The sequence below is a fragment of the Pseudorasbora parva genome, chromosome 23, assembly GCF_024679245.1.
Source record: "Pseudorasbora parva isolate DD20220531a chromosome 23, ASM2467924v1, whole genome shotgun sequence".
Classification (NCBI taxonomy): domain Eukaryota; kingdom Metazoa; phylum Chordata; class Actinopteri; order Cypriniformes; family Gobionidae; genus Pseudorasbora; species Pseudorasbora parva.
The window spans coordinates 16,717,687-16,740,094 of NC_090194.1; the positions used below are offsets into that span (position 1 = coordinate 16,717,687).

Below are 22,408 nucleotides of genomic sequence, written 5' to 3' on the forward strand. Positions count from 1 at the left end.
TCAACACCTCAAACTCATTGTGCTCCTCAAACCATTCCTGAACTATTTTTGCTTTGTGGCAGGGCGCATTATCCTGCTGAAACAGGCCACAGCCACCAGGGAATAATGTTTGGGTGTTTCAATGCTTACATAGGTGGTACATGTCAAAGTAACATCCGCATGGAAGGCAGGACCCAAGGTTTCCCAGCAGAACATTGCTCAAAGCATCACACTGCCACCGCCGGCTTGCCTTCTTCCCATAGTGCATCCTGGTGCCAATTGTGCCCCAGGTAAGTGACGCACACACATCTGGCCATCCACGTGATGTAAAAGAAAATGTTATTCATCAGACCAGGCCACCTCTTACCTTTCACGTGCCCACTGTTGGCACTTTAGGTGGGGAACAGGGGTCAGCATGGGCACCCTGGCTGGTCTGCGGCTATGCAGCCCCATACACAACAAACTGCGCTGTGTATTCTGACACCTTTCTATCAGAACCAGCATTAACTTCATGACTAATAAGGAAGTTTTCAGTTCTGAAACTTGCAGTCTTCTTATATCAAAAGTCACTTTTGTTACTGTTGTCACTATGACCGTCACGTCAGCAACAAGCTTCCCTCTGTCAAGCATCGATGGTGCCCCGTGTGAATCCAGTGTAAGGGACTTTACTTTTTTTTGTTTATATTATTAAAGTTATGTTGAACGTTCCTCGGTTCTCACCTCCTTCCTTAAGCCTTTACCATGGTTACAAATTGAACATGGTGGTGTAGACCTGAAATAATTCGGTCAACAGGAAAATAAACAATTAAAGGCTTGAATCCGATTTACTTATAAGTATTTTTGTTTTTTGATTTAAGTATTTTTGTATTTTATATATAGTATTTACTAAATACATTTCTTAAAAAAAATCTATTGAGTCTGTTGGACTCTCAGTCCTCTTTTCACTGTCTGTAGCTAGTAGGGATTTTCCTATAACATTTATACTGCTGTAAATATATTCCATGGACAGGACTTTTATGTTTACGCACCCGTGTGTCCTGCAGAATAATGAAAACTATAAATCTTCTGGTTTTTACAGGATCAAGAATCAGAGGAGGGCAGGTGGAAAAGAGTCGTGAGTGCAATCATTAAATTCATTCTTCTATTCGAGTCGAACCCGAGATGGAGAGAATGGCACTTTATACGGAAACATCAGGAGGAAAGAGGAGAAAACACATTTAAAATCACCTTATACAAGGAGAACATTATCTTAATCATAGATATATATGCATAGATGCCTCATTAGCTGCCTGTTTTAATAGGCTGCTATACGCAAGCCGCCCGCCATATTGGAACGGTCAAAGCCGGTCCGTGAACATTTGAAATCAAGCTGACAGAGTCTGTAACTGTAGTAAGACACATGTATGAAAGACTTCAGCAGATGATTTTGCTAAAACTAACACATTACAACAAGACAAAGGCATTAGCCTACACAACCCTACTATGGTAAAAGCAAAAACATGTCATATTAGCCTTCAATTTTTTCTGGAATTAAAATTTTGGTGGTTTCACTGACTGTTGCAAAATGGCGGGGCGCACCGACTGGAACGGTCGACTATGGAATCTACATACACATATCTATGATCTACATAACCGAGTGCGGTTTATTTGTGTTTGTCTGAGTAGATAATGTTTCAGTCCTCTCTTTATGAATGTAGCTGATTATGACACATCAGAGTTGACTTTATTTTACTAAACGAATGATTGATCTTATGTTTATGCCAATTAACTAGATGAGGGCCCATGTTATTAATATCCAAGGACATTGAATAGGAATAGTTCACCTCTGAAATGACAATTCACTCATTGTTTGCAATGACATGAGAGGGAATAAATGGTCACAGAGTTGTCAATTTTGGGTGAACTAACTCTTTATCACATTGTCTGATTATTTTTAATACATATTCTGTTCGTTTTAGGAACACGAGACATTTGTGTATGGTATTATCGGCTGCTTCAACAGTCCTGTTCCTTTTATTCACTGGTAATGACAACAAAATGTTGCTATAATAAGCATATTCATAATCTCAACATTTGCAATTTTCTTTTGCATGCTCCATAATCGGATATTTGCAGTCAGATGAGTGATTGAAGCTTATGTAATATGCTTAAAACACAGAACAGTATAATGTTTTTGTCAAAAAATAATGTTAATAAATGTGTCTTGAAATCATTCTGTTGATGTCCGCGTCCTTTGTGGCAAACCATGATATATGCTTATCACCCACTGGAAAAATGATTCCAAACAACCCACTTTTGCATAGCAAACCTTATAAATGTTTTAACACACTACATAAGCTGATTTTTAATTTAGGTTTTATTTACATTAACAGTTAAAATCGTGATTAAGGGCTTTAAAAATGACATTTTAAAACAACAAACTTAAAGGTAAAGAGCAAAAGATGTTATATTAATAGATGCAGAACAGATGGGAAGTTGGTCCATTGACAAAGACAGTGCAAAATGCCACAGGGTTTCAACTCTCTGGACTCGTGTAAGGACACACCACACAGACCTGTGCGATGTCATCATATTCATATGTTCTTTTCAGGAAGGTATCTGTTAGCCTCAGTCCTGATATGCTCTAAAAGGAAAAACAGAAATGACACAGATGTATCATGGATCATAGTTCATTTAGTTTTTGCTACTGTACCTTTAAGACAAACCAATCTGTAAATGACTGCCGTTATGATTGGCCCCTTTGTATGTGAAATAACTGACAGCATTTGCCATCACATACCAAATTGGTAAATCTCGCTAAAATGGTTTCTGAATTCAAGTAGAAAACAGGATACAAAATTGTGGGTTATATGTATGATTGCATTTGATGAATGAAAATTATATATATATATATATATATATATATATATATATATATATATATATATATATATATATATATATATATATATATATATATATATATATATAGTTCAGTCATGAAACTCTTATGAGCAGGTTCTATTAAAGGTATATCAATTTTATTTCCATCCCAAACCAGCTCAACTCAGTGCAGTGCACCATGGGAATTTTCCTAGCCCTCCACCTTCCACAGAACCACCTGCCTAGATCTGCTAAGAAGTTTTAACTACTTTCCTTGCAGCTAGTCACATTCCATTTCGGCAGTATATAATATATATAAAAATCTGTTTCGGCAATATATATACACAAACACACATGCACAGCATAAATGAGTACACCCCCTATGAACAAATACAAAAGATGTATTTTCTTAATGATCAGTAATACAATTAATGTAAAGAAAGGCAAAATTGAAATGTATTAAACACATACTTTAATATCATTTGAGAAATATATGTGCTTAATATCCGTAAAAGAAGTAAATTGGCTCATTTTGTTTAAAGGAATTATTGCAGAAATGAGTACACCCTAAATTTAATTTGCCTAATGTATAATATTCTAGCACTTAGTGTCCTCCATGATTTTAAGTATACTGCTCGGACCCTTCTCGGTGTACATGTTCATGACAAACGGTCACATCGGTACTGTTTAACTCATGGATGATGACCTTCTTAAATGGCCTGATCTTTAACAGGGAGAGCTGCTCCACTCATCTCTACAGAATCCCACACAGGTGCCCAAAAGTGGGTGAAATACATGTCCACGGAAGGTTTTTTACCATGGGAGAATGCATATCATCATTGGCATATTAAAAAAAAAGCACAGCAATGCAGGGAAGGAGGAGAGGGTAGCATCTTCTGTTTTATTTTTTTATCACACAGTGGTGTGTGAATTCATGACAGCATTGATAAAGCACTCATGCAACCATTGTATGGATTCCCAGAAGTCCATATTCTGTAAACATGGGCATTTGAAAAGGGTAACTGACTTTATGCTTTTGCCACGGTTGGTAGTTCCAGTGTGGACAACAACCGTGCATATCACTTCTGCAGGCTGCATCTTACTCTGAGTGATAAACAGTCTCTCTTTTCATAGCTTTTGCTGGCTCTGAGACACTCACATGGTTTTTCTCCTGCTGTTTGTCTAGCAAAAGTATTGCAAGTCACCTGACAGTTCTCTCCCAAGTGCGTCCATTGTTGTCAGCATGAAGTCTGAGAATGATTCAGTGGGCTATATAACACGTTTAACTGTCAAAGAATTCCTTATCTTTAAATGTATTGGTTCAACATACTCACCTGTTCATCACAAATTGCCTTAAATTAAATTTAGTAGCTTTAAGAAGGGTGTCCTAATTTTTGAAAAATGTCATTTTACCTGTAAACCCTGAACGGACGACAGGAGCTTTAGAGGAATGGACAGGGAGGCGCTGGGGCTGAGTTTACCCAGCTGTCTGCCCGACACCCCACACCAGTGGACAGACCGCGTGTTACACATCTCCAGAACCAGATCCATGGTCCTCTCACTGACAATAGGCAAAACATTGGTTAAAGCTGGCAGGTTCCAGAAGAGTTCATCTATAACCTGATAGGCTCTCAGCCCTGCTCTTACCTGCAGTTTGTGATTTTACAGGTGATGTCGAAGGGCTCCTCTAAACTGACCGTGTCTGGGATGAATTCAAGGGAAAGCCTGACGTCACCGTAACCTGGAGCCTAGAAGAGAAGGCCTGAATGAATTGTGCTCTATATAACCTACAGACAATGTCTTACTGATTTGTGTTGTAGGGATTGGTGAAAGATTTAATTTAAATAACTATAATAACCAATATATAATTTTTTACAGTGCCCCTATTATGCTATTTTACAACATTTTCCCAAATGATTCGGTCTCTCTAAATCCCTCCTTTCTGAAAGCTACTCTGCTCTGATTGGTCAGATGGCCCAGTCTGTTGTGATTGGTCTACCGTTACAGCGTGTCAAAAACACGCTGATCGATTGAATACACTGTAAAAACAGTAACAATAATGTTGATTTTACCATGGTAAATGGACTGCATTTACAGTATATAGCGCTTTCAACAGAGCAGACCCATGGCCACCAAACTTGGCCACTTTATATTACCTCACATTCATTCACCCATTCATACACAAACTGCGATGTCAGCCATGTAATGCACCATCCAGCTCGTCGGGAGCAGCTGGGGTTAGGTGTCTTGCTCATGGACTCTTGGTCAGGTGGAGCTGGGATTGAACCACCAACCGGTTCCGGTTTCTAGACAACCTACATGAACCACTAAGCCACTGCCGCAATATCAAGCCAAACATGAATCCAATGATGAAACATCGGAAGAACTAGTTATTCAACCGAAAGCTCCATCGCAAGGACAACTTGAGCAGGACGTTTCTCAGGGATACGCTACTCAGTTAGATGTACATTATGAGATGTTGCAACTGTAATTCCTCACCATCAGAATTAACAAAAGTATGTGTATGTCCATCAACAAGCCATTGTGTCAATTGTGTTGGTCAAAATAAAGTGGGTCCCATCTTTAAATGGATAAGTGTTTTGTAAATCCCATTTAGACCTCACAGAGATTTGAAAAGCATTCGTCGAAAAGTTATGCTGCTGTTGTATCGCTGTGGTCATTTTAACACTGACTCTTCACAACCTCATCCTTCGGAAGTGTTTTTGCAGAGAAGAAAACAGTGTCTTCTCAACATGTAAACAACAGGAACCAGCAGCTAGCTACAGTGTTTGAGGGTGGGTCAAGTTGTTCGCAGTCGGAAGAACATTGGCGGCCGTTATGCAAATGAGTTACCCAGCGACATGAAGCCGTAACAACAGAGGTGGGGTTCGAATTCCTGATGACTTGTTTAGGCTGTTCAGAGTCGATTCTTTATTATTGTCTTTAATAAATAAAGACAATTACTTTATTTATCGTGCACTTTTGACTTTGCAGAACTTTCACATTCACAGACAGCTACATTACGCACTGCATGAAAGGGAATATTTGCAAAAGCATAATAGGGGCACTTTTAAAATAGCTTGGTTTAATCTACTCTGAACCCAGTGTACCATTCTCTGTAGCTGGCTTGTCTGTAGACGTCCTCTCTCCCCAAGGTTGGTTTTCCACACAATGTCTAGTTTGCCGATCACTGTCACCCCCTTGATGACCCCGGCCTTCTCCGCAAACTCTGGCTTAGGCTTCAAACAGTACAAATACTGCCTCGTGTCCAAGGGCTGCAGATACGACATCTTCCCAAACGTTGACTCGCTGCAGAAATCAGAGAAAAAGTTGCACATAATGTCTGTTGCTGGACCATTTAAAGGTGCAGATTTACATATGTTCAGTGAAATTTCACAGACTAATCCCAGTCGTTTCAATAGGGAGTGAACACCATTGGGAATTTAGTGTGCGGGCATAAGATTTTGCAATGGGTCCAAGTTTGTCACATCAACTGACAAACAGAAAGCTGCTTGTCTTGAAAGTGACTTTTGTGTGATCGTGCGTCATACATCTCTACTCTTTTAACAATAGACAATGGGCCTTTTCTGTCCCCAAAATGTCGCCCATGTGACCACACTTTAACTACAAGGTTACACAAAAGATCATAAAGGTTTCTACAATTAACAGGAATATTCTGGGTTCAATACACGTTAAACTAGCCTAGAAATCTAGTCGCACCCTAGCGGCAGCAAATCTAATCTGCCGCAAGTGTCGTCTAGCAACTCTCAATACACATTTCAACTGTAAACTCCAAACTCTGGTCGGGCCAATCACATCATGTATAGTCTGTGGGCGGGGCTTAACATAATGACGGCCGACTTGCGCTTGCATGCTTCTAGTAAACACACAAACTGGCGAACGGCGGTCTTTCGAATCAGCTTTGACCGCGACTCTGGAAGACTTGGAGTTAAGCTTTTCTCTGAGAAAAGAACAAAGAACGGCACTGAAGTCATTCTTAAAAAGCTGTCTTCGCTCATATTTACTAATTGTGCCAATGTTTATGGAAGGCACTGTATGTATATCACAAATAGATGCACAAAACAAGGGCAACACTATATTGAAAGGTTACCTCTCCTCCCCAGAGGCCACACTGTTGAGCTCAGTGACATTGTACATCATAGAAGGTTCCAGAGACACTTTCTCCATGAACATTGGGGATGTAGTGATATTCTGGATCTGTGCCTCAAGGAACACCTCATCCGTCTGTAGGGTCAAAGGTCAAATGCATCAAATCAGACCAGCCGCTGAGATCCAATCAAAACAACTTCATGCAGTATTATACTGTATATAAAAGTATTTTTATACACTTCATCCAGGATGGATACTTAAGTTGAAGGGCTCTACATGAAGACTTAATGCATATGAATTAACTACATTTATAACTCAGTGATATCTCAATAAACAGGACTATATCTTCGGTTCTGAATGCCACTGAAATTAATCATCATTTCAATCATTTCTTTGAATGTGGCCCATCAAATCAAGTTCTTCAGATAAGTTTAAGTGGAATTTATTGAATTTATGCAGAGAGGAAAATAAAGCAGCTTTTTGCCCAGTTGATCTCCGGCCGGTAGATTAGTATTATTTTAAGTTGGTGTTAGTTCATGCCTGTGGATCAACAGCACCTTTTGACAGAAGTATTGTTATTATTGTTACAGCATGAAGCAAAGATCCCATGCCAAGCCTGATTCATTCAATAGCCCCAAAATCACACGTTTTGCAAAGATGCATTTGAAATGAGACTATAACATGTCAATCTAAAGAAGTCTTTAAACTCATCACACAACTATTATTGATACTAATGTAATATAAAACTGTTAACGTGGGTTTTGGCATTTCAAAACAAAAGTGATTTAAATCTGTCAAAGAAAACATTCATTGGCATAAAAGATCAAGCATCAGTTTCTCCCAGCCTAAGAAAAAAAAAGAGTGAATGTTTTCTCCAGTTAGACACAAAGTCTAATTGATTTAGTTTGGCACTGGTAAGATGAGTGAGCAGTACAGCGAAAGCTTTGAGAGGAAACAAGCAAAGGAAAACAGAAAAAAAATATTTCTCATTTCATTTTCAGTTTATATATCAGTTTATTATTTAAAAACAATTAGATATATTTGGCCAAATATTTTTTTTGTTAAATTGAAAATGTACAAATAATTAAATCTAAAGACATTTTCTATTTTTAAATATCATTGATTAAATCTATAAAAATAAACACTAAAAATACATTTATCAATTTATCTATCCATCCATCCATCCATAATTCCATCCACCAATCCATCCATTCATAAATCTATTTATCTATCTATCCATCCATATATCTATCTATCTATCCATTCATCCATCCATCCAATTAACCATCCTTCCATAATTCCATCCACCAATCCATCCATTCATAAATCCATTCATCTATCTATCCATCCATATATCTATCTATCTATCCATCCATATATCCATCCATATATCTATCTATCTATCTATCTATCTATCTATCTATCTATCTATCTATCTATCTATCTATCTATCTATCTATCTATCTATCTATCTATCTATCTATCCATCCATATATCTATCTATCTATCTATCTATCTATCTATCTATCCATTCATCCATCGATCAATTTCCATCCATCCATCCCTCATCAATCAATCCATCCATCCATCCATCCATCCATCCATAAATCCATTCATCCCTTATCCATAAACCCATCTATCTATCAATCAATCCATCCATCCATCAGTACATCCATCCATCCATCAGTACATCTATCTATCTATCTATCTATCTATCTATCTATCTATCTATCTATCTATCTATCTATCTATCTATCTATCTATCTATCTATCTATCTATCTATCTATCTATCTATCTATCTATCTATCTATCTATCTATCCATCCATCCATCCATCCATCCATCCATCCATCCATCCATCCATCCATCCATCCATCCATCCATCCGTCCATCAATCTGCTCCAGCTTTTGAAACAACATTGCCTTTTGGTAATTAGAAATAACCAATAGCCAAAAAGGCTATTTAGGTTTTTTAGGCTACTGCTGTAGGTAATGTAAATGTAGCCTTTCTAAAATCTTCCCAACAGAAAATACAGCAACTTTGTGTCATTTAACATGAATGAAATAAAGGTTTTTGCAATAATGATGAATTAGAAAAATAACTTTTACTAATAGGATAGGTCTGGATTTCTGAACATAATCTCATATTTTTCCATCACAGTACTGCCCTGTTATCTGAATATCAAAATACTTTTCCTATGTTTTCCCCTTGCTTGTTTCAAATGCTCAGAAGAAGAAAAGAAACAGGTTATGCTGAAAAAAAAGTTGCAATGAGAAAGGAAAACAATTACCACGGAACTGAGGTCACTCTAATGGAGGAATAAAACACAAAAATAAACATTAGAAAAGTGAAGGTTACATGCACCAGAAAATGACAATGTCAGTTTTCTTCTGGAGGCAGCATAAACGTGAACAAAATGGTGAATTATGAATGAAAAACACACACAACTTACAAAAGGAATATCAAATGAAACAAATGAAAATGTATAAAATGGGTTCTTAAAAAGCATAGCCTCACTATAAATTATTTCAAAAGCTGCGAGGCAGTGCAGAAAGGAAGGATAAACAGTATGACCAATGAAAATACTATAGACTACAAGTGAGAAATTTCCTCTTATATATATTCTCTAAATATTGTAAACTGGTAAACTGGTAAATGTAAACTTACCTCAGCATTGTAGAATTTGGTTTTTACATCTAGAGGCTTGAGAACCTGGTTCAAAATAGAGTTAAAACTGAAGTTTGAGCTGCAGTTTGATTCTACCTCAACAGAATCCATGTAAAATGTAATTTATCACACAACTCAAGACTGCTTTCAATGACCTAGCTTCCGTTCTTCAACTCTGCTGGTTATTCTCTGGATGTCTAAAGCAGCATGAGATCTCAGTTCAAATGTCTAGCTTTAGTGTAAATTAAAAGTCTCAGCTCTGTGCAAAATGGTTTACGAGAAATGCGTAGAGCTGGCGTCCAATCACAGAGGAGGAGGAAATGAGCCCACCTGAAATTTGAAGAACTTTCTGAAGTACAGCTTCTCTCCAGTCTGAGTGGTGTAACTGACAGCACAGACCAAGCTGGAATCAGATGATCCGACACAAACATGGTGAGGACAACAGCGTGTTGTATACATCTCTTATTTGTGTAGGTTTTTGTCCTGATGAATCATATCTATTTATGGTACCATATAACATCCTTTGAAACCAATTTTACCCCAGTAATTTGCCCTATTTCTGAGATTAACATACTTTTAGAGGATATAAAAACAAAAAAATGTTGGGGAGGGACTTGAATTTACCCACTGAAATGAAATTTGTATTTTGCGAAAAACTGGGTTTGTTCAGAACTGAGTATGAATTTGCTACAGCTTGTGGCAGTGGTATTTTAGTGCTGTCAAGTCGATTAAACGTGACTAATCGCAATTATTCACATCTACCTTTATATAATCTTTATATATTATGTACACACACTTATTTCATACACACTTGTACATTTTATATACATGTGTGTGTGTGTTATATATATATATATATATATATATATATATATATATATATATATATAAAAAACACACACACACACGTATATAAAATGTACAAGTGTGTATGAAATATATATTATATATATATATAGTGCGTGTGAAATAAGTGTGTGTGTACATAATATATTATATATATAAAATTAGCATATTGTGATAAAGTTCATTATTTTCCATAATGTAATGATAAAAATTAAACTTTCAGATATTTTAGATTCATTGCACTCCAACTGAAATATTTCAGGTCTTTTATTGTTTTAATACTGATGATTTTGGCATACAGCTCATGAAAACCCAAAATTCTCAAATAATTAGCATATTTCATCCGACCAATAAAAGTGTTTTTAATACAAAAAAAGTCAACCTTCAAATAATTATGTTCAGTTATGCACTCAATACTTGGTCGAGGATCCTTTTGCAGAAATGACTGCTTCAATGCGGCGTGGCATGGAGTCAATCAGCCTGTGGCACTGCTGAGGTGTTATGGAGGCCCAGGATGCTTCGATAGCGGCCTTAAGCTCATCCAGAGTGTTGGGTCTTGCGCCTCTCAACTTTCTCTTCACAATATCCCACAGATTCTCTATGGGGTTCAGGTCAGGAGAGTTGGCAGGCCAATTGAGCACAGTAATACCATGGTCAGTAAACCATTTACCAGTGGTTTTGGCACTTTGAGCAGGTGCCAGGTCGTGCTGAAAAACAAAATCTTCATCTCCATAAAGCTTTTCAGCAGATGGAAGCATGAAATGCTCCAAAATCTCCTGATAGCTAGCTGCATTGACCCTGCCCTTGATAAAACACAGTGGACTGACACCAGCAGCTGACATGGCACCCCAGACCATCACTGACTGTGGGTACTTGACACTGGACTTCAGGCATTTTGGCATTTCCTCCTCGCCAGGCTTCCTCCAGACTCTGGCACCTTGATTTCCGAATGACATGCAAAAGTTGCTTTCATCCGAAAAAAGTACTTTGGACCACTGAGCAACAGTCCAGTGCTGCTTCTCTGTAGCCCAAAAGTGGCTTGACCTGGGGAATGCGGCACCTGTAGCCCATTTCCTGCACACGCCTGTGCACGGTGGCTCTGGATGTTTCTACGCCAGACTCAGTCCACTGCTTCCGCAGGTCCCCCAAGGTCTGGAATTGGTCTCTCTCCACAATCTTCCTCAGGGTCCGGTCACCTCTTCTCGTTGTGCAGCGTTTTTTGCCACACTTTTTCCTTCCCACAGACTTCCCACAGAGGTGCCTTGATACAGCACTCTGGGAACAGCCTATTCATTCAGAAATTTCTTTCTGTGTCTTACCCTCTCGCTTGAGGGTGTCAATGATGGCCTTCTGGACAGGGTCGGGTCGGCAGTCTTACCCATGATTGCGGTTTTGAGTAATGAACCAGGCTGGGAGTTTTTAAAGCCTCAGGAATCTTCTGCAGGTGTTTAGAGTTAATTAGTTGATTCAGATGATTAGGTTAATAGCTCGTTTAGAGAACCTTTTCATGATATGCTAATTTTTTGAGATAGGAATTTTGGGTGTTCATGAGCTGTATGCCAAAATCATCAGTATTAAAACAATAAAAGACCTGAAATATTTCAGTTGGTGTGCAATGAATCAAAAATATATGAAAGTTTAATTTGTATCATTACATTATGGAAAATAATGAACTTTATCACAATATGCTAATTTTTTGAGAAGGACCTGTATATACATATATATAGTATTGTATTTATTATTATATATATATATATATATATATATATATATATATATATATATATATATATATATATATATATATATATATATATATATATATATATTAATAAAATTTATTAAAATTAATCGTGCTTAATTGTTTTGACAGCACTCTTATTTTATATATTATGATAGTATTTATAAAAATTGTATGTATTTTTATTTTAAGTTGTAGTAACTTTGTTATGAGCTATTATAATATTTATATTTCCATTTAGCTTTAATTTATTTTTATTTCAGTTTTATTTTTAATCATTTTAGTAGTACTTCAACTTAAAACTTCAAATTTTTTCATATAAGTTTTTTTTATATTTTTCAAGTTTAAGTTCGTCATCTAATAATTATTTTTTATTTAATTTCAGCTTTTGTTATTTAAATTACTTAAAATGTTGTAATAGTTTTTGTTTTTTAATAGGGCTGTAAAAGTTAATAACGCGTTAACGCAAATTCATTTTAACAGCACTAAAATTATTAACACGCATTTTCTGTTTGATCCGTGGCAGCACATAGTTTGAGAAATCGAGATAAGCCTTAGACGTAAAGATGCAGCAGCAAACATTAATAGGGAAAGAAATTGGATTATATTAATATTACTATTCTAAACCAAAAGTGCAGTTATTGCCTACAAGCTACCATATTTTCTGTTGAACTTTTTTTAGACTCTAGGAGAAAAGTACTCTCGAAAGAAAAGTAAGTTTTTACACCGAGCACATTCTCTGTAGTCCGAGCGCGATGCACTGAAGCTAGGCACACACATAGAAAATACCGGCAGTTCAATAGGGAACGCGCATCTCTTAAAGGGGCCACACTATATTCCTACTGGTGGAATATGGACCTCCTCCTCCAGGTATGGTGTGGTACTGGTGCGGTCTCAGGTCTGCATGAAAGCTTTCACATTACCAATTTTTTCATATGAACTGTGCCCTGTTCTGAATTAAACTGCCAGTGTAAAAACTCCCTTTATTTATATTCTTAAAATGAGAGCAATCACTGCTTATTCTGAATTTTTAAGCTTACGCTTAAGAGACATGGACAAGTTCTTTGATAAATATATATGACCTTTGATACATGTCTAGTCTTCATGCTGTATTATTGATTATTATTGAATAAGTATGGTTTCACTCGTACATTTGCATAAAGCATGCATATTTGTCCATACCCATGTTGATTAGCGTATTAAAATTTTAATTCAAACTTAATTTAAGATACATTTACAACATAACTTGCGATTAATCACAATTTAATTCACGACAATTATGCGATTAATCGTGATTAATTATTTGAATCGATTAACAGCCCTAGTATTTAACAATAACATTAGATTGTGAAAGGACTACTCCATTCGATTCTTTCCAAAAACTCATTATTTGCTACAATTATATTAACGCTACCCTGCATTAATGGACTAAAGGCTTTGAAAGTTTTGAGTCTGTCAGAAGTTACTTACATGTGTGTCCCGATCTCCTTGACTTCATGATGAATGACATCATCAATGCAGCACTCGGGCTTGAGTTCTGAAACGGCAGAGTTTGAAGCAGATAAATTTAACCTCTGGGAGCTCGTCTGCAGGTCTGCCTGCGAAGAGACACAATAATGGGATAGTAGTGAGACAAGAAAACTGACAATAACATTAGGCTTTTGTATTACTTCACACAAGCCGTTACCTTTACGAGAATATCTTTGACCACTTGACTGCTGTCGTTGTGCACGCTGATGTAACTGGAGAAGGTCTCGCCAAGGAAAATATTTCTGTACAGGAAATGGTGAAAATGCATTTTTTGAATCACTGGAACCCTTTGGGATTCAAATGGGCATGTGCACTTTCCACTAATAGGACACAGGACCCGATGATCATTAACTACAGGAGGAGGTTGATTGAAATACTATATGAGAGGATATATTTTCTATTCTGTGTATGTGACATTTGCATGCTGTAACACTGTTACAAAAATACATGCATATAGTGTTCTTTTTAACAATTTGATGAGTATAAAACTAGCTTACCATGCAAGGTGATTTAATTTTACATTACACTGTTATGTTAATAAAATATTATACATACTGTATATATACTCTTGGACACTTTATTAGGTCCACCTTGCTAGTACCGGGTTGAACTCCCTTTTGCCTTCAGAACTGCCTTAATTATTTGTGTCACAGATTCAACAAGGTGTTGGAAAGATTCCTCAGATATTTTGATCCATATTGGCATGATCACATCACGCAGTTGCTGCAGATTGGTCGTCTGCACATCCATGATGCGAATCTTCACCACATCCCAAAGCTGCTCTAATGGATTGAGATCTGCTGACCGTGAGGCCATTTGAGTTTAGTGAACTCACTGTCATGTTCAAGAAACCATTTTGAGATGATCTGAGCTTTGTGACATGGTGCATTATCCTGCTGAAAGAAGCCATCAGAAGATGTGGTCATAAATGGCTTTTGACATGAGCATCGACAACACTCAGGTTGACTGTGCCGTTGAAACCATGCGCACCCATTAATCCCTACACCATAACACCAGCTAGCCTGAACCACTGATACAAGCCAGGATGGATCCATGCTTTCATGTTGTTTACGCCAACCATCCCAGCACCTGAATGCAGAAGCAAAAATCGAGACGCATCAAACCAGGCACCGTTTGTCCAATCTTCTATTGTCCAGTTTTAGCGAGTCCGTGAGAAATTGTAGCCTCATTTTCCTGTTCCTAGCTGACAGGAGTGGCACCGGTGTCTTCAGCTGCTATAGCTCATCTGCTTCAAGGTTTGACGTGTTGAGCGTTCAGGGATGCTCTTCTACACCTCGGTTGTAGCGAGTGGTTATTTGAGTTACTGTTGCCTTTCTATCAGCTGAACCAGTCTGGCCATTCTCCTCTGACCTGTGGCGTCAGAAAGGCATTTTCATCGACAGAACTGCCGCTCATTGGATATTTTCTCATTTTCAGGCCATTCCCTGTAAACCCTAGAGATGATTGTGTGTGATAATCCCAGTAGATCAGCAGTTTCTGAAATACTCAGACCAGCCCATCTAGCACCAACAACCAAAAATCACCTTTCTTCCCCATTTTGATGCTCAGTTTGAACTTTAGCAGGTCATCTTGATCATGTCTACATGCCTTAATGCATTGAGTTGCTGCCCTATTATATATTTGCATTAAGGAGCAGTTGAACAGGTGTACCTAATAAAGTGGCCGGTAAGTGTATGTATTAATACAGTATATAGATGTGATTTTTGCCTCTAAATCTTTTAAAAAGTAATTCAACACCAAAGTGTACCATGTTGGTGGAAAGTGCCATGAACTCATTAATAAATTCAACAATGAATCATACAAGTTTCAGTTATTAAATCTATACGTTACCCAAAATTCTGAGGCAGCGTGAGCATTTCCCCAAGGATTAGTGTTTCTGCCCCCTTTACGGTAGACGGATCATCTTTCATGAGTCGTAAAAACAAATCACCTGCAGACATGGGATATGTGGAGCCTATAAAACCTCTTGACTGACAGTCGGCTCTTAGATTTAGACCCCGATTAGTTATCTAAATCAATAGATCTTTTTATTTGTGCCTTATTTATGTATAGTTGAGACTTTTAGAAGGCTACACATGTTGGTCACAGGCCATGATTTGCCAACATGTATAAATCTCCAATTGTATAACATCTCCTGTATGACAAATATAACATCATGAAGTAAGAGTCATCAAATTATGAGTAATAACCAAACAAAACTATATGCAAGCCAGCTGACTATTTATACAAATCAGAAGCATACACGAGATGGTATCCGATGCACTCCATTCACTTCATGTTTCCAACATTACAGTCTCATTCACGCAGATTTATAGGGGAACATATTTCAGCCCCTTTTATATATAGAAGTGCTACTCAGAACTGTCATAGTGACATGCGGTTCTGGAGCACGGCCGCTGGCGATCGCATTTCAGAGCATTGGTTACCTGCAAAGGGAAAACAAACACTGCGAACTGCTGATATATCATAGGGCCATATTGGGGAGCAGCATTATACCAGGCCTCTCATAGACACGGATCTGCTGCTAATAGCTTTCAGAGAAGCTCAGCACTGCACTCAGCAACGGTTTCATGTGTTGCATTACAACAACAAGTGTTTTAGCAAAATACTTTAGTGTTTCCCAAAGGATTTTGAAGAGTTCAAAATTAAGAGCTCCAACCCATGTTGTAAACTGAACAAAGAAAGAAGTCGCTGAATAAGGGCTGCACAAGTAATCGGATTTGTAATCATGAATTATGTAATCGTCAATTTCTTGTTTTTTTCCGCATTGTTTCAATTTTAGCTTCAGTATAGCATTAAAATGCCATGCATATATATACTTTTTTATTTAAAAGAAACCAAACCAATGTATATTTGACATATTTTGACTTGTTTATTTTGATTTAACAATATGGCATGCAGTCGCTTCAAACTACGACATAAAGCTATTCCAAACAATGGGATCATTCAATGTAAATTGTGATAATCGTAATTAATATTCACAATTACAATTTTAAGGGAATCATCAACAATTATGTTTTTGTTGTTGAATTGACATGCACCTGAACTTCAAATGGACTTAAAGGGATATTTCACTGCCTTTTCATATTAAACTATGTTATTCCCTTACCTTAAACGAGTTGATACATACCTATCTCGTCTCAGTGCGTGCACTTAAGACACGCGGTGACGATCTGATAGCATTTATCTTAGCCCACAAAGCCCAGTTCATTCACTATGGAACCAAACAGAGATCAAGTTAGAAGTACCAAACACCTCCACGTTTTCCCTATTTAAATACAGTTACACTAATAGTTGAACAATCAAGTATGGTGACAAAATAAAACGTGGCGCGTGTATAATCGGATTAAAAAGGAGAACTATAATGTGTGGCGGAATAGCACTTCTGAGAGTACTTCGGCTCGGCGCAGTAAAAAGTCCCGGCCGAAACATCTTCCCTCACATCTCCCTATTAACAGAAATGAGAGAGTGAGGGGGAGATGTGAGGAAAGATTTTTCGGCCAGGACTTTTTACTGCGCCGAGCCGAAGTACTCTCAGAAATGCTAATCCGCCATACATTATAGTTCTCCTTTTTAATCCGATTGGAGAAGTACCACGTTTTATTTTGTCACCATACTTGATCGTTCAACTACTTGTGTAACTGTATTTAAATAGGGAAAATATGGAGGTGTTTGGTACTTCTAACTTGATCTCTGTTTGGTACCATAGTGAATGAACTGGGCTTAGAGAACTAAGCTAAATGCTATCAGATCATCACCGCGCGCCAGAGAGATTAAGTGCACACACTGAGACGAGAGAGGTATGTAACAACTCGTTTTAGTTAAGGGAATAACAGTTTAATATTAAAAAGCAGTGAAGTAACCCTTTAAACCTCTTTTTATTTGTAATATAGTGTCTCTGTCATACACACTGGTGGTTTCGTTAAAAAACAAAAAAAACAAAAACAAGAATATTAATAATTTTATATTAGCATTATTCCTATGAACATGAATATTTTATAAGTATATTATTTTACTTTACGCTACAGTATGGAAATTACAACACTTCTGTCCTAATTTCTACACTTTCAAGAGATAAGACTTTTATTTTGACGAAAACTGCAATTGTGCTTTTTCTTTTTAATGGAAACTGCAGTTGAGCTTTTATTAAGGGATAGTGTGAGCATACATACACTGCAAACAGACTTTATAACTTTAAAATCACAGTCTTTGCGATTTGGTAAGGGCACAAAGCCAAATCACACTTTCAATGTTAGTTCGTTTGATGGATACTTTGCCAAAGCAATGGAGCAAAACAATGTTAGAGGCCATTTATGTTATTACATAACCGATTTAAGCATCAGTGGATTGTACCTGGAAGATCTCTGTCCTCACACGTTACCGGCATGTTTGTGAAAAGCGTCGGTTTGGTTAGCCGCATCACTGGAAAGAGAAACATAAGAGACTTATTAACAGAAGTTAATATGAAATAGTGAGAACAATATGAGAACAATATGTTTAACTCTTGGAAGGTCTAATTGCTTTTATTTAGATTTATTTAAGGTTGACAAGTGTAACAGTAACAACTTGTGTAAAATGTATAGACACGTGTAGTTATCCATTCGTGTGTAACTTTAAATGCTCAGTTGATGCAGTTGAGCCAAAGACCAACATAGCCATAAAGCAGTGTTTACAATATAAGGTTAATAATTAAGGTTAGATGTCTTATTCCAAGTATTCACATCCCTGTTAGCCCTCAGCAATACAACAAATTATGATCTATTGTGAAATTATTTCATTGAACCTGGATTTGTTAAAATCTGAATAAAATAAAATTAAGTTCTACAGTATTACCATGTATATCTACAATTGTACTTGCTTAACCAATGGTTCAGTAAGACCAAAAAAACAGTTTTATTTTCTGAATTTGTTCAAATGTTTTACTTCATCACAACTTGGGGACTTTTGTGTCACACAATATAAACACACATACAAAATATGATTAGAGCAGGCTAAATAGTCAGACTTGTGATCTTAGCAGTCAAAAATGACCAACATAGCTAATTAAATTCTTCTTTTATGATTGAAAAAATGTAATAGGGCTTTAGAACAACACCAGGTTGACTTAATTATCTACTGAATTTAGCTACACTATCCCACAGACAAGTTGTGACCGTTTTACCCAGACTAGATGTCCTGTAAACCGCACATACAGGGCTTTCCAGAGATATCATTTGTTTTGAGGTTTCGCCAGGACAACAACTTCTCCTTGGTCTTTAAAAATGATCAGTGATCAAATTTTGCAACCAGTGCAGAGCAGCCATTTGCAACCAGTGCAGTTTGATGAAGATAGGCGTAACATGCGCTCTCTTCGGCTCATTAAAGACCACTCTCGCCGCTGCATTCTGGATCAGCTGCAAGGGTTTGACAGTGCATGCTGGAAGCCCAGCCAGAAGAGCATTACAATAGTCCAGTCTGGAGAGAACAAGAGCTTGAACCAGGAGTTGTGCAGCCTGTTCTGATAGGAAGGGTCTAATCTTTCTAATGTTGTATAAAGCAAATCTGCAGGACCGGGCTGTTGTAGTAATGTGGTCAGTGAAGTTTAACTGGTCATCAATCACAACTCCAAGGTTTCTGGCTGTCCTTGATGGAGATATGGTCGATGAACCAAGCTGAATGGAGAAATTTTGATGAAGTGCTGGGTTGGTTGAGAAAACAAGTAATTCTGTCTTTGCAAGATTGAGTTTAAGATGATGCTCTTTCATCCAGTCAGAAATGTCTGTCAGACAGGCAGCGATACGAACACTGACTGTAGGATCATCTGGTTGAAATGAGAAGTAGAGTTGAGTGTCATCAGCATAGCAGTGATAGGAGAAGCCGTGTTATCCGTGAATCACAGAACCTAATGATGACATGTAGATGGAGAAGAGAAGTGGTCCAAGCACTGAGCCCTGGGGAACCCCAGTAGCTAGATGATGTGACTTAGACACTACACCTCTCCATGACACCCTGTAGGACCTACCAGAGAGGTAAGACCTGAACCACTGGAGAGCAGTTCCTGAGATCCCCGCCTTCTTAAGTGTTGACAGGAGGATCTGGTAGTTAACTGTGTCAAAAGCAGCAGACAGATCCAGCAGAATGAGCACTGAGGATTTGGAAGCTGCTTTTGCCAGTCTCAGTGCCTCAGTTACCGAGAGCAAGGCAGTCTCAGTCGAATGGCCGCTTTTGAAGCCGGATTGGTTGTTGTCCAGGAGGTTGTCCCGTTCAAGAAACATAGAGAGTTGATTGAACACAACTCGCTCAAGGGTCTTTGCAATGAAAGGCAGAAGGGATACCGGTCGGTAGTTTTCTAAAAGTGCTGGATTCAGAGAGGGTTTCTTAAGCAGTGGGGTTACCCGAGCCTGCTTAAATGCTGTGGGAAAGGTTCCCGTGTGAAGAGAAGTGTTGACAATGTGAGTGAGTGCAGGAGTGATTGAAGAAGAAATAGCCTGAAGGAGGTGAGTGGGTATAAGATCAAGTGGACAGGTAGTAGGTGATTGGAAAGGATGAGTTTAGAAATATCTGCCTCGGAGAGCGGAGAGAAGGATGGAAGTGTGTTCGTGTTAGCTGTTGAGATGTGTGTGCCAGTTTGTGGTGAGGAGAACTGGTTGCTAATGAGAGCTGTTTTGTTTGTGAAAAATGATGCAAAGTCATCAGCTGTAAGAGTTGATGAAGGAGGGGGAGGAGGAGGACAAAGGAGAGAGGAGAATGTTTTAAAGAGTTTGCGAGAGTCAGAGCATTTGTTGATTTTGTTGTGGTAGTATGTTGTTTTAGCAGTGGAGACATTTGTAGAGAAAGAAGAGAGAAGAGACTGATACAAGGTAAGGTCAGTATAGTTTTTAGATTTCTGCCATTTCCTCTCTGCCGCCCTGAGACCAGAGCGATGTTCACGGAGAACATCAGACAGCCAGGGGGCAGATGGGGTGGGGCGGGCAGGTCTGGATGAAAGGGGGCAAAAACTGTCTAAGGAGGATGTTAGAGTGGAGCAAAGAGTGTCAGTAGCACTGTTAGCGTCCAGTGCTGAGAACTGAGCAGGTGGAGGGAGTGAAGATGATACCATAGTGGATAGGCGAGAGGGAGAGAGTGAGCGTAGATTACGCCGAAAGGTAATCTGTGTAGGAGTGCGTGTTGTATCAGGAGTCAGTATGAGGTTAAGAGTGATGAGAAAGTGGTCTGAGGTGTGTAATGGAGTAACTAAAGTGTTGTCCGTGGAGCAGTTGCGTGTGTAGACAAGGTCTAATTGGTTACCTGATCTGTGAGTAGCCGTAGTAGATATATATAATGCTCTAAACAATGTAATGACATGAAAAATACTCAATTCTAAAAACTTTTTTCCCTGTGTCCTTAAGAGGATAGTATATGACAGATGTAGGGTTATTTGACATTCAACCTTGAAGAGATTATGTAGATGAATAATAAAGCATAATTTCTAAGACTCAATTTCATTACTAGAATCAATAAAAGACAGCAATCTGTGTACCCGATGATGTCACAAAACAGCATCTGTCATGGGGGAATTATAGCAGGAGAAAACTACTAGACACACAGACTGACTGACTAACTCAAAAATTCGACACACTAGTTAACATGTTACATGTTTACTAGTGTGTCTCGATTTTTTGAGTTAGTACTTAGTAGGCTCGGTACATGTTACATGTACCTAGCCTCAAACGTAGTGAGCTGCAAGATATGAGATCTGTAACGTTACTAAGCAGAAGTGATTAGCATGCAACTAGCAGGGATGATCCCTTCAGCGGGATTTATGAATGAATGTAAGTAACGTAAGCACGCAACATTGTTCAGGCGTTCAACTGCTCTGTCACCTACTAGAGTGAGAAGAGGTTAAGCTCCGCAGTACCTTTTAATGCAAGCAAATGCTCTTGTTTTGCCTGGTTGACATCCATCCTGACTGCTCCACTGGATTGACCTTTCACCTGCGTATCAGCTGCTGACGGCGACTACAAGAGGGACAAACCGCGTTTCAGCGACACCAGACAAATGCGAATCCGCAGCCGTCAGTAAAAACAACATATCCATTCTGTCTGTGATAAAAACCCCTCTGTTACTAGTTTACTCATGAGCTAACAGACTAATTAATTCATGAGCCGCAAATCATTGAAACGCCTTTTAGATTACTCGTTTTAAAACATAGACATGCATATTATTTTTGGACCCACCCCATGTTTTAAACTTCAGAGATGCACAGCTCTACCAGGAGATGGCTCTCGTACTCCAGAGAGCGATTAAACAAATTTGTTTTCGCTGCATTATGAATATAATGTACATTATGTATAGGATTCTTAAAATAATGTGCTTCTCTGGCAATAAATTATATTATAATATTTTGAATATTACTTGTGTATTTCTTGTCATGTTTGCAGTTTTGGCTGAATTCTTATATGTAGATCCCCCCTGTTTCAACTTTCAAATGAATCAGTGTGAGAAAAAAATATTATTTCGCTATTTTACCATTTCACCTTAACGCAAAAAACTTTTAAAACTCTATTATAACAATTAAAACGTCAACATTTTTAGCGGTTTTTAAAATAAATTATTAAACGATGTTTTAAACAAATAATTTAGTGACTTTTAAGGTCTCTTGTTGCCTTGTTACGCTGTTACGGTTATGATTA

At 37.9% G+C, this 22,408-nt stretch overlaps 2 protein-coding genes across 3 annotated transcripts in view; one reads left to right on the forward strand and one right to left on the reverse strand.

Annotated features, from left to right (window-relative positions):
- Positions 1–2,191, forward strand: part of sgtb (small glutamine rich tetratricopeptide repeat co-chaperone beta) — a 29,569-nt gene extending 27,378 nt beyond the window's left edge. The window contains exon 12 of the mRNA XM_067432803.1: positions 1,058–2,191. The gene's annotated coding sequence lies outside the window, so the exon portion shown is untranslated. The remainder of the gene's footprint in view (positions 1–1,057) is intronic.
- Positions 2,192–2,328: 137 nt separating this feature from the next.
- Positions 2,329–21,835, reverse strand: trappc13 (trafficking protein particle complex subunit 13). 2 transcript variants are annotated; one of them, XM_067432801.1, is made up of 13 exons: positions 21,634–21,835; positions 18,111–18,179; positions 15,588–15,687; positions 13,894–13,978; positions 13,677–13,804; positions 9,950–10,022; positions 9,620–9,664; positions 9,243–9,260; positions 6,953–7,086; positions 5,952–6,150; positions 4,489–4,589; positions 4,255–4,402; positions 2,329–2,602 (listed from the first exon to the last, which is right to left on the reverse strand). In XM_067432801.1, the coding sequence occupies exons 1-13, from the start codon at positions 21,677–21,679 to the stop codon at positions 2,495–2,497; spliced, it is 1,254 nt and encodes a 417-aa protein (XP_067288902.1). In that variant the 5' UTR covers positions 21,680–21,835; the 3' UTR covers positions 2,329–2,494. The 2 variants fall into 2 exon arrangements, with proteins under 2 accessions (XP_067288902.1, XP_067288903.1); XM_067432802.1 differs by lacking the exon at positions 9,243–9,260 and having other exon boundaries at positions 21,634–21,834.
- Positions 21,836–22,408: the final 573 nt, after the last annotated feature.